The sequence below is a fragment of the Nesoenas mayeri genome (genome assembly GCF_963082525.1).
Source record: "Nesoenas mayeri genome assembly, chromosome: 3".
Taxonomy (NCBI): Eukaryota; Metazoa; Chordata; class Aves; order Columbiformes; family Columbidae; genus Nesoenas; species Nesoenas mayeri.
The window spans coordinates 41,995,786-42,008,306 of NC_137544.1; the positions used below are offsets into that span (position 1 = coordinate 41,995,786).

At 39.7% G+C, this 12,521-nt stretch overlaps 1 protein-coding gene across 1 annotated transcript in view; it reads right to left on the reverse strand.

Annotated features, from left to right (window-relative positions):
• The window catches only part of MMS22L (MMS22 like, DNA repair protein), a gene marked incomplete at both ends in the record, with an annotated part of 93,962 nt that extends 83,170 nt beyond the window's left edge, over nt 1–10,792 (reverse strand). The window contains 3 exons of the mRNA XM_080341404.1: nt 445–497; nt 3,641–3,766; nt 10,614–10,792. Coding sequence (XP_080197530.1) covers nt 445–497; nt 3,641–3,766; nt 10,614–10,792 — 358 coding nt within the window. The remainder of the gene's footprint in view (nt 1–444; nt 498–3,640; nt 3,767–10,613) is intronic.
• Between the last annotated feature and the right edge of the window lie 1,729 nt (nt 10,793–12,521).

Consider the following 12,521-nt stretch of genomic DNA (forward strand, 5'->3'; position numbering starts at 1 on the left):
CAACTTGTTTAAATGTAAGCCAAGAGAACACTGAAAAATTCTCAACCCACTACCTTTGTAACTAAAACAGTTATTAGGAGTTTTGATGCAACTTCCTATTTTTTATTAAATAAGTTAATAGTTTTGCCAAATTCTACCTTAGAGGTGACATCTTAGTTCAAATCAAATTATTGTGAAATTCGACACTAAGGTCAGTAAGGTCAGGATTGTCCTGTGCACCAGATCTGGTTCCAAACTGACTCACATTTCTGTTATCTATTTTCACACTACCTTACATGACTTGGTTACCCACATTTGTACCCTGGTTATATGTTATTCCGCAGCACACTCCATGAACACTTGGTCAATAGTCAAAGCACCAGTGTGTGGCCTGTGATAATATTCTCCTATAATGAAAAGGCACTAGGATACCTATCCCAATGTGAAATTACGTGTTAAACTTACCAAAATCAGATGAACCCATTTGTACTAGGTCTTCCAGTCTGTATATCTGTTGCCTAATTGAAGAAATACAAAAATCTATGCTATTTATACAGGTAAAAGTTATTTAACTGCATTTTAATAAGGTCTAGATAGAACAGAGAGATGTAAAAGGTGCTCCTTCCTTTGTATATCTGAACAAAGCTTACAGAAACATAACTCAGGAAAGAGTATTAGCAGAAGGCAACAGATACATCCAAATGGGAAGGGATGAAGGACAGAATTTTTGCTTGCTTTTAAAACATTAAACAACAAATACAAAATTAGTTACATGTCAGGAAAGGAAAGAAAAACACACACACAAACCCCGAAAGTGATCTTTCCATAAGCATAACTCAATTTCACATTTGACCACAGAATAGACCTGTAAGTTAGTCCTTATGGCATACACTTTGTATACACTAAGTTGATTCACTTGTGAACAAGCACTAGCAAATTTTGTCAGCAGCTTTTCCCATGTCCTGCTTAGGGTGGTCTGCTGCTTAACTTAGCACAAGAGATAAACAGCAATAAATATAGTAAAAAAAAAAAAAAAAGGAGAAAGTGCCTCTAGAAAAGTTAAAACTCAGTTCAGTTTCGAAGGGGAGAGAAAACATTTCTAAAGCAGCTGCTAACTGCCACTGCAAATGAAAATTTTAAAAAGCTGTAACGCAGGTAAGTACTCAGCCATATTCTGCAGCAACTGTTCTTGTCAAGTGGTCTTCAAGTGTAGTCTCCACAGAGACTATGTGGTACCAAACTGAACACATGAAAAGCACAACTGTATATGACAGACACAAAGAAAATACTGCATAAATAGAGGAAGGAGCTTTCTGCCTCATTTCATACCCAGTCAAAGCAGCAACTACTAAAGGACTTAAAAACAGGATACTTGGATCGAACCCAGATCAAATGTTCTTATAAAGAAAAAAAAAAAAAGAAAATGAGGAAGTGCCCATAAGGATCCAAAAACCCAGGTTGTAACCTGAATACTAAAGGGCAGGCACACATTAAAATTATCACCCTTATCTCTTCCTTCCTCAGGCAGAGTCATGTTAGCTATCCAAAATTACCTTCAGACATTTAGGTGGGTTGTGGTGTTTCTTTGTTTTGTTTTGAAATCAAAGGTGAATTTCTGCATTATTTTTTCAAGTACTTCAACCATGTAGAAAGGAAGGAAGTCTAAAGCAGGAGGTCTTTATGAAAGAGGGCTGTTGAGGCTGAAGGTTAGAGAGTGTCAGAAAAAGAGCCACACAGAAAAGAAAAAGAAAAAAGCTTCTTCACTGAAATAACAAAAGACAAAATACAGTGAGGTGATAAAATAAAAGCACAAACTGGACATGAGAAACACAACAAAGATATTATCAGTTAAATAAGATATTTTAATTTCAATTTTAAATGAATTTCAGCTTCAAAGACTGATTCTCATGGTTGTTAATCATTAAACCACTTGATTTGCAAATAAATATTTTGACAGTTAAACTATCACTTCTGCTTATTAATTAATCAAAGGTGTATTGTTTTAATATACCTACTTAAATTGTTACATAGCTCTTATGACTCGCATATCTTCAATCTTTACAAAACCAAACAGGTAAGAATTCATTTACTCTACAATTAGTGTTTTTAACTTGCTGTTCTACTGCATAATACTATTTATTACAATATTTTAAAATTTAACTAACATTTTTTATAGACACATTAAAAATTCTAGTTTTCTACAAGCATATATTTAAACATGGATACTATCTGTACTTTACAAACTGAACTATTTACAGCCACCTTATCCTCAAGAATCATTATAACTTGTACTTAACATGTGATTTCTATAATGGAAAAAGGAGCTTTCCTACTTTCAGTTGTCAACTGGTCTATAAATGAAAGCAATCCATTTTATGACTGAGAGAATATCTTTGCAGAGGTACTTGTCACACCAAAAGACAGCTTAGCAACCAAACTCTGAGAGCCAAGAGTTAGTTGAAATCCATTATTCCAAACAGTTCAGTAGGTTTTAAAATATGTATAGCTTGAATAACTTAAAAACCACAGTACTATATATTATGCCTTATGTTTGTCTCTAATACAAATACAGTGCAGTTTATATTATAGGAAAAAAAAAGCATTTAATTCAAGAGATCAACTACATCATTGTCTCATTGCCCAGTGCTTAAATGGTAAGGAACAGTTAACAAACAGAACAGACTAAATGCTGAAAGGAATACAGTGTTTCTTTTAACCAAGTTCTCTTATCTCCTTCATAATCAGATCTTTTTTTTTCATCATACTGAAGTCAAAGCTTGCATCAAACAAGCAAAGCTAAATAATACTGGTTTTAATACACCTCCTGTCATCTATGTCATCATGTTTCAATAAGCCAGACACTATTAATGCTGTTTCACATCACGCCCTTGGTCATACCCTAAAGGGATGGAGAAATCCGCTACAATCAAAGGAATGATGGAATATATCACATGTATTTGTGGAATCATACAAAAGCTCTTCTCCCATTCACTCTCTGTATGTGCTGTACATCCTGAGGATTATCAGGAGCAAAGAGGATTATCAGTGATCTGTGTATTTGCATTGACCAGATTAAACATCTACACTGAATTCGTCAAACACTGAGTAACTGTATCTGAAGAGATTGCTGAAGCTACCCTAATCCGAACAATTGAAGAAAGTACTACATCCAGCATTTAAAGTACTTGATTTTTAACCTCCACTTTTCTATATGCACAAAAAAAAAGTCTTAAAAATCTTCATAAGGCAACCTTAATTATACGGGTAGCACAATCTCATTCAAGGAAATCTTATACAGTTTATTAATATATTCTGAACCTAGAGCCTCCACAATTTATCACACTACTATTATAAAAACTATATTTATCAATTTTTATCTAGTGATTACTAAGATATGCACCACACTGCTTAGAAGCTTAAGTTGTATAATATAAAAAAAAAAAATCTGTGACACAAAATTTACTTTTATCCATAATTCTGTCTGTGTCTTATCCATCACTTACTGCAGTTTTAGATAGACAACATAATCTTTTTGGATGCACTGCACAGCTCACAGTCTTTTATGATTTTAATATCAAAAATTTCAGAAGTTTGTTACATTCTTGATGTGGGTATAATTACAGCAGTGGATTAATTATAAAATACACTAATGTTATCATACCTTAGTAATCCAAAGAGAAATTCACAGGATTCAACTAATGCCATTTCAGTAACCCACTGAAAGCCAAACATTTCCACTACATCATCTTCATAGTCATTCGGAGAAGGATCTAATCTCAGCAAAACCCTGTAAAATAGAGCCAACAATATTCATTCATTCCCCAGTTATAAACTTATAGAATACAGTATCTACAGCTGCCTTATGTATCACTAATATTTTATCAACGTATAAGCAACATGTATACTATAGATAGGAAGAAGTAGCACTGCTCTCAAAAGACAGAAGGTTTTACCTTTTATAGCAGTGTATAGTACATAAAATATGTCAACTCAACTTCAAGAGCATAAAAACATTATATAGTCACAGGGCACATTATATTTTAGAAACAAATAAAAATTAACAAGCTACCACCTTGCAACATCTTCATCCTTACAAAGAGGCTGAGACATAACATACAGACTGTCCTCAACAGAAGAGGCTGCTACGTTCAATAACATGCTCCACTGCAACTCTATGTTTGGAATCTGGCTCGGGGTACACTACGTGCTTAATAATTAATGCTAGAACTTAAATTGGCTCCTTTATATGTATTTAATAATAATTATATAGAGCACATTGATAAAAGCACACTTTTAGGTAGGTAAACTGATGAAGGTCACAAAACTGTGACTTTATTATAACTTTGACTAACACTAGCTTATGGCTACCCTTTGCTCTGGCTAAAAAAACCAAAACAAAACCTCAGAATTTTTATATTACACAAAGAGGAGAAAATCAGACATATATATATATATATATTTAAAATATTACTAATTGTGCAAATATAAAAATATTTCATTCATGTGCTTTTAAAAAAATCACAGCAAGCTTTATAATAATAAAGACATCAAAATAAATTATTTCAGCATTTTCCCAAACAGTTTAACAAAATACTTCAGCATAGATGAAGCTGAATTCACTAAGGAATTAGAAATACTGGTACTTTAAAAAATTTAAAAAAAAACATACTGGACAAGCATTAGTTTTCATTATATTACACACCAAATTCATGTTCTTTTGAACTATACACTACTAACAATTCAGTTCTCAGAGGCAAAAGGAGCATCTGCTGAACAATTGGCTCAATCTCCCACAACATCTGTAGTTCACCTGGTAACTGACTAAATATTGGTCTCTTTTGAAGCCTTTAGCAATTAAATCCAGTTCTAGATAATGAAGACAAAGGAGTCCCTGCATGCAGGCTTTTTCAATAATTTACAATCCAAGTAGACAAGGTGAACAAACGACAGGATAACAGTATTATCATGGCTGTAGTGATCTGGGAAACCTGCGTACATGTAACAATTAATATCATGCAGTTCAATATTGAATATTCTCGCCTAAAATCAAATCCCCTTGAGGTATACATCAAACTCCTCCATCCTTCAGCATTACCCACCAAGTGCTGCCAGGTCCTTGGGCAAAAACAATCCCACGAATGGGTTTGCCTTTGCCTGAGGCAGGGGTAACCTAGACTGCCTTTCCTAACATATTTTTCATGTGTACTACAGGGACTTAATCTCCTTCCGTGGTACGTAGAACTTCTGATTTGGCAGGTCCAGCTTGATTGACTGATCCTCTAGTGTTGAGCAACCAAGTGGCTTTTGCTAAATGTGAATCCCAGTTTTTAAAGGTTTTGCCACCCATTACCTTTAGTGATGTTTTTAACAAACCACTGTACCTTTCAGTTTTCCCAGAGACTGGTCCATAATATGGAATGTGATATACCCACTCAATACCATGCTCTTTGGCCCAATTGTCTGTAAGGCTGTTTTTGAAATGAGTCCCATAATCTGACTCAATTCTTTCTGGTGTGCCATGTCACCAAAGGACTTGCTTTTCAAGGCCCAAGTAGTATTCTGGGCTGTAGCATGGGGAACGGCATATGTTTCCAGCCATCTGGTGGTTGCTTCCACCACTGTAAGCACATAGCACTTACCTTGATGTGTTTGTGGAAGTATAATATAATCAATCTGCCAAGCCTCTCCATACTTACATTTTAACCATCGCCCCCCATACCATACAGACTTTAACAGTTTGGCTTGTTTGATTTCAGCGCATGTGTCAGATTCACAGATAACCTGTGAAATAGGGTCCATAGTCAACTCCACCCGTCGATCACGAGGCCATTTATATGTTGCATCCCCTCCTTGATGGCCCAAAGCATCATGGGCGCGACCTGCTTGCTGGTTGTTTTGATGTTCCTCAGTGGCTCCAATTTTAGGCACATGAGCATCTACATGACGAACTTTCACAGGCAGGCTCTCTAGCCGAGCAGCAATGCCTTGCCACAGCATGGCAGCCCAAATGCGTTTACCTCTGCACTGCCAGTTGCTTCTCTTCCTTTGTTGTAACCACCCCCACAAGTCATTTGCCACCATCCATGAGACAGTGCAGAGATAAAGTATTGGCCACTTCTCTTGTTCAGCAATGTCCAAAGCCAGCGGGATGGCTTTCACTTCTGCAAATTGACTTGATTCACTTTGTCCTTCAGTGGCTTCTGTGACTTGTTGTGTGGGACTCCACACAGCAGCTTTCTACCTCCGATGTTTACTTACAAGACAGCAGGATCCATCTGTGAACAGTGCATGCTGCTTTTCAGTCTCTGCTAGTTTATTATCCAGCAGTGCTTCTTTAGCACGTGTTACTTCCTCATCATCTGGCGACATCCCAAAGTCTTTACTTTCTGGCCAGTCTGTAATCACTTCTAATATCCCTGGGTGATTGGGACTCCCAATCTGAGCTCGTTCGGTGGTCAGTGCAATCCACTTACTCCATATAGCATCGATTGAATGATGCATAGAGGGAACCTTAGCTTTGAACACCCAGTCCAGCACCAGCAGTTGAGGTGCTAGGAGAAGCTGTGCTTCAGTACCAATCACTTCTGAAGCAGCTCAAACACCTTCATATGCTGCTAGTATCTCCTTTTCAGTTGGAGTATAGTTGGCCTCAGATCCTTTGTATCCTTGACTCCAAAAACATAAGGGCTGACCTCGAGTTTCTCCTGATGCTTTCTACCAGAGACTCCAGGTAGGGCCATTATCTCCAGCTGCAGTGTAGAGCACATTTTAACATCTAGTCCAGTCCAAACTGGTCCAAGGGCCACAGCACCTGAGTTCTCTCACACTTAATTTGTTCAACGGCTTGTGGTTGTTCAGGGCCCCACTCAAAATTGTTCCTTTTCCGAATCACTTGATAGAGAGGGCTCACAATCTGGCTGCAATCAGGAATATGCTTTCTCCAAAAACCTACAACACCCAAGAAAGTCTGTGTCTCCTTTTTATTAGTAGTTGGAAACATAGCTGCAATTTTGTTGATCACATCCATTGGGATCTGATGATGCCCATCTTGCCATTTTATTCGTAAGAACTGGATCTCTCGTGCAGCTTCCTTGATCCTGCTTCATTTTATGGCAAAACTGGCATTCAAAAGAATCTGAATTATTCTCTAATGTTTCTCGAAGACTTCTTTCATTGTGTTGCCCCATACGATGATGCCATCAATATATTGCAAGTGTTCTGGAGCTTTACCTTGTTCCAGTGTGGTTTAGGTCAGTCCATGGCAGATAGTAGGGCTGTGTTTCCACCCCAGCGCAAGTGATTCCACATGTACCGGATGCCCCTCCAGGCGAAAGCAAACTGAGGCCTGCACTCTGCTGCTAAAGGAATAGAGAAAAACGCACTAGCAACGTCAATTGTGGCATACCACTGAGCTGTCTTTGACTCCAGTTCAAATTGCAGTTCAAACATGTAGCAGCACTCAATGGTGGTGCAACTTCATTCAGGCCACAATAGTCTACTGTTAGTCTCCACTCTTCGCTAGACTTACACACTGGCCAAATTGGGCTGTTAAAACGTGAGTGAGTCTTACTGATCACACCCTGGCTCTCCAGTTAACAAATCAACTTCCGGATAGGAATCAAAGAGTCTCAATTGGTGCAATATTGCCAGCGATGCACCATTGTGGTAGTGACTGGCACCTGCTGGTCATCAACCATCAGCAGTCCTACTACAGAAGGGTCCTCTGAGAGACCAGGCAAAGTAGATAACTTTTGAATATTCTCAGTGTTCACAGCTGCTATGCCAAATGCCCACCAATACTCTTTTGGGTCCTTAAAATACCGTCTCTTGAGGTAGTCTATGCTAAGGATGCACGGAGCATCTAGGCCAGTTACAACGGGATGCTTTTGATAGTTTTTCCCAGTTAGGCTCATTTCAGCTTCTACTACAGTCAGTTCCTGGGATCCCCCAGTCACTCCAGAAATACTGATGGATTGTGTTCCTTTATAGTTTGAGGGGATTATCATGCATTGAGTACCAGTGTCCACCAAAGCTTTGTACTCCTGGAGATCTGTTGTACCAGGCCATCATACCTGCACAGTCCAGTAAACTCTGTTGTCCCTTTCCTCTGCCTGGCTGGAGGCAGGGCACCTCTAATTCGTGTAATGCATGGTCTCTGGGTAAGAAGTAAAGGTTCCTTCAAGAGAATCAGAATCTCTTCTACCCCTTCTGGAAACTGGAGCAGCCATTTTCCTAGGAGTTTTTCCTTTTAACTCACATACTTGTTCCTGAAGTTCTGAGCTAGGTCTTCCATTCCATCTCATCATGTTTTCTCCCTGGTCACGCAGGAAAAAACACAGCGTGCCTCTCTTTGTATACTTCTCCTGTCTTCTCTCTTGGGATTAGAAATGCCTTCTCCTAATAGCTGAAACACAGGTTTGTACAGGTCGCGAATGGAACTTGTCTTCTCTGAGTGCTTTGATTTCTTGCAACAGCTTTTCAAACAAGTTGTCAGATTTTTCACACAGATTATCCACCATTGAGACACGAGCCCATAGAGAGCTAGTAAGGCTGTCCTCAAAGTCCCAAAGCTACTTAATCACTGCAGCAATGTTTTGTTGAGCTGCAGCTGTCCAGGTCATTGATGCCAATAACTTAGCATATGCTGGTGATGAGCTTTGTACAAACCAGCACCACATAAGTCATGTATGAAGGATTCTATCTGGATCTGTCCTCTCTTGGCTGTTTGGATCAAAATAGATGGTCTCTCGCACAGCTAATTCTCTCAGAAACTGGATACCTCTCTCCATTGTATTCCATTTCCCTGGTTTACATATAACATCTTCCTTGAAGGGAAACCTTCATGGCTGTCAGGAGTCAACTCCAGAGGGTGGAGGAGTTGTTTTTCTCTTGAAATTGCCCAATCAAGGGTGGCATCCCTTGACAGAAATCCTAGCTGCATGGCTTCCCTGCCTTGTAGTTCCAGACCATCAGCTTCATTATTCCAGCATCATAGCAGCCAGATTACAACATTCTGGCCTTCATGAGGAACTCAAGTCTTTTCACATATCACTCAGCTCCTTGTAGAAAAGGATCAAGTGGTCACTTCCTCTTCTCCTTGTCTTGATGAGGATGCCTCATGTTGATGATGCCCCTTTGCAATCACCTGCAACATGACTAGTCTTTCTTGTGACTTAAAACTGGCAAGTGATACTGACATGGGCTTAGCATCTCTTGATTTATTTCCAGAGTCTAAATGACTGTCACTGGCATTGGCATAATTACAGTGGCTGTTGTGGTTGCAGCAGCAGCAGTGGTCAGTGTGGGCAGGTGCAATAGCTGCCTTGTCAGTCTTTGAGGCTGGAGAAACAGTGGTGTCTCTGGTCAGGGAGGTAGCAACCTTGGCAGCTTTGCTCTATGTAGTAGCTGGAGCTGCCTTTGCTGCCTTCCCCTGTTTGGGGTGAGCAGCCATGCCTGTTCCTGAGGCTTGAGCAGGTACAATGTAAGTCTCAGGAGTTCAAATAGATGCAATCCTCCTATTTAATCTCATCTCTCTCATCACTACCATGAACTGACACATATTCAGCAAACCTGGCAATACCAACAAAGCTCCAAGGATATACAAAACTCTCAAAAACATCTGTAATCTGTTGTCAAAGGAAAAGTATCATTAATCAGCTTTTCTATAGATTGGCTTGTCCAATTGGAAAATACATAAGTGTGTTTCTCTTTAATCTCTACTGGAAACCTATTGGCAGAGCACTCAGAATGTCCTTGGCTCTCAGACCAGAGCAATTAAAAACATTAGCTCTGTGCTGGGGTGTTACCTGCTTGTTCTCAAACTAAGTCCAAATAATGAGTATGCTAGCTATGAAAAAGAAAGGTTTCTAACTGCCTGAAGGAAATTAACCCATTTTCAACCAAACCAGCACAGAAGGTGAAAAAAAATCCCAAAGTAACAACAAAAAAATACGAGGCTTGTTAGGAGGACAGACAAAGATTAAGCTTTTGTAGGAAAAACAAATCAACCCCTGAAGGATCAGCAAAGTGCACAGAAAACTAAGATGGATGGATCACAGACAGTAAAGAAGATATTAACTAAACCAAAATAACATTTTAGAATCTCGTGGAAAATACTTACTTGTCATACATGTGACTCGTGAACCTTAAATCCAGAATGCAAAAAAACATAGAGCTTTGAGAAAGACGCTATAAGAAGCTACAGAGAACAGCAATCTGGGGAACCTGGACAGAGTAAGTTGATTTCTATCACACGGAAAAGAGAGAAAGGGCCAGCATCAAGTAGAGCATATAACTGGAAAAAACAGTGTTACATCCTCCTCAAATTTAAGAGGTCTTGGATGCTGTTGCCTAACATGCTAGTTTTGAATTGTCTTACCATGCCTGTAACAGGTCCTTCACAATACCTTAGAGTAAGTTCATAAAGCTCAGAATTTGACCCAGAACATTTTTCAAAGCAGCTTATGAACACAGTTGCCCTTCCTGCTTTGGCACACCACCAGGTTGATCTTGGGATCACAAGAACTTAAGAACAAACTGATTTGGAAACAATGTCAGCATTCAAAGGCATCAAACACCAGAGAAAAGCACATCTGAGAAGCATATTATATTTGCAACTCAAAAATCCCCCATACCTCTTAAGAGACCCACTTGCTAAATAAGACTCTGCAGAGAAGCTTCTCCCAACATTTTGGTTGTCAAAAGCACAGGAAAAACAAGACAACTTTGAGTTCCCATTCTCCACTTCCATTGCCATCTCCAAGCTTTCAGTGAGAAATGGAGGTGTGGAGGAAGCCGCAAAGTCATCGTCCATTGTTTCCACCTGATCTGGAAAATAAAGAGATTAATTAGAAAACATTCCTAATGTTTCTTCACATAACTTTTTCATTGCCACAACTCCCTATAATCCTTCAGCTCAAGTAAGGACACAGATCTGACTAACTGTAACATCAAACAATGATATCACCAAAAAAGGCATTCATGGTCTTATGCCCTCCCACACAATTCTGCTGCTTTGTGCAACTTCATCTTTCTCCATCACAACCAGTTCTGGGACTCACATCAGTGAAAAGCTAACCCTATAAAAAACAAAATAGGTTCATTTTCTTCTAGTTTGTCTCTCTAAATTGAGTAACCACGAGGTAAGACTAGGACAAGGGTAAAATAAGAGGCAGAAATGCATTACAAGGCATGGGTGAGCTACTTTCAGCAACACCTCATTTACTGACCAGGGTAGCTACGCAATGAAAATAATTCATGCATTACAGGCTCCCAGTTGTGCAGGACCTAAATATTACAGCTCAAATCCCTAAGAAGCAGTAAATACACCCCACATGATAATTACATACCCCTAAAATGCCACAGTTTCAAAGCTCAGAAAATGATTCTGACATCGCTCAAGTTGGAATTTTCTATTTAAAAAGCCTGACTTGCCAGGAATATCAAAAAAGAGAAGGAAAAGGAAGATCATGTCCACAAGAAGTTCAGTGTATACTTAACACTAGTGAATTAATATATAATACAACACACTGAAAGAATAGAACTAAGCAATAGGTACCACAGAGCTCTACAATACTACGCAAACAATATAATTAAAACTATTAATGCTAAATGAAGTTTCCATTTCAATACTGGCAGTTTTTCATACTGTCTTGAAAGCATCATGGCTAGAAATTGATAATGCATAAACTGAACGGAAAAATGAGCTCAAGGGGAAAAAAAAGAAGTTCTCTCCTGCTTTAATCCATCTATTCACATTCCTGCGGTGCAGTTAACCATGCAGCAGTAGAGGCAACTCACAAGTGAAAGTGCGCCAGGTTATAGCAGAACCCTTTGTTTAGGTGTGTTGGTATGAATGGGAACGCAGAAATAAAACAGATAAAAGTCATGCCCTAAATGAGAATAAGAAGACTTCCTAAGAAAACTCTGTTCAATTTCAAATATTAAGAACTCCCCGGCACGACAGAAAACCTGAGGAGAAAAGAAAAGTACAAAAAGGGCAGCTCTTTATGGACATTATGTCTGTTCGGTATTTATCTATTGCACCCCTAAGCAAACGAAAGGAGTTACTGACTTAAAGTACCACAACCTTCCAAACAAGCCCAAGTTGAGAAAAACTTCCCAGCTCCAAAACAACGGGCGGGAGCTGCAAAACAAAACAAAAAAAGAACTGCCAGGAGCATTACCCAGAGCACAGAGACATGGACACCATACAGCGCCCCTGCCGGGATCTGACATGACCAACTCCCATAACACCTGTGGCCCAGAGACGCTTCCCTGCAGAAAGGTTGGGGGCGAAGCGGGGCGTTGGGGCGAAGCTTCTGCTTATATGAAGAGTCGGGCCGGAGGAAGGAAAAGCGGGAGTTACCTGCTCACTGCCGGGCTCCCCGTTCCGCTTCCTCCTCCGGACACCCTTCCGTACGTCCCGCGCTCCAGCGTCACCTCAGCGCTGCGCAGGCGCCGCGGCGCCCATTGGCCAGCAGCCGCTCCTCCTTCCGCCGCCGCTCGCCGCTCGCCCCTCCTCTGGTTTCCCCGCCACGTTC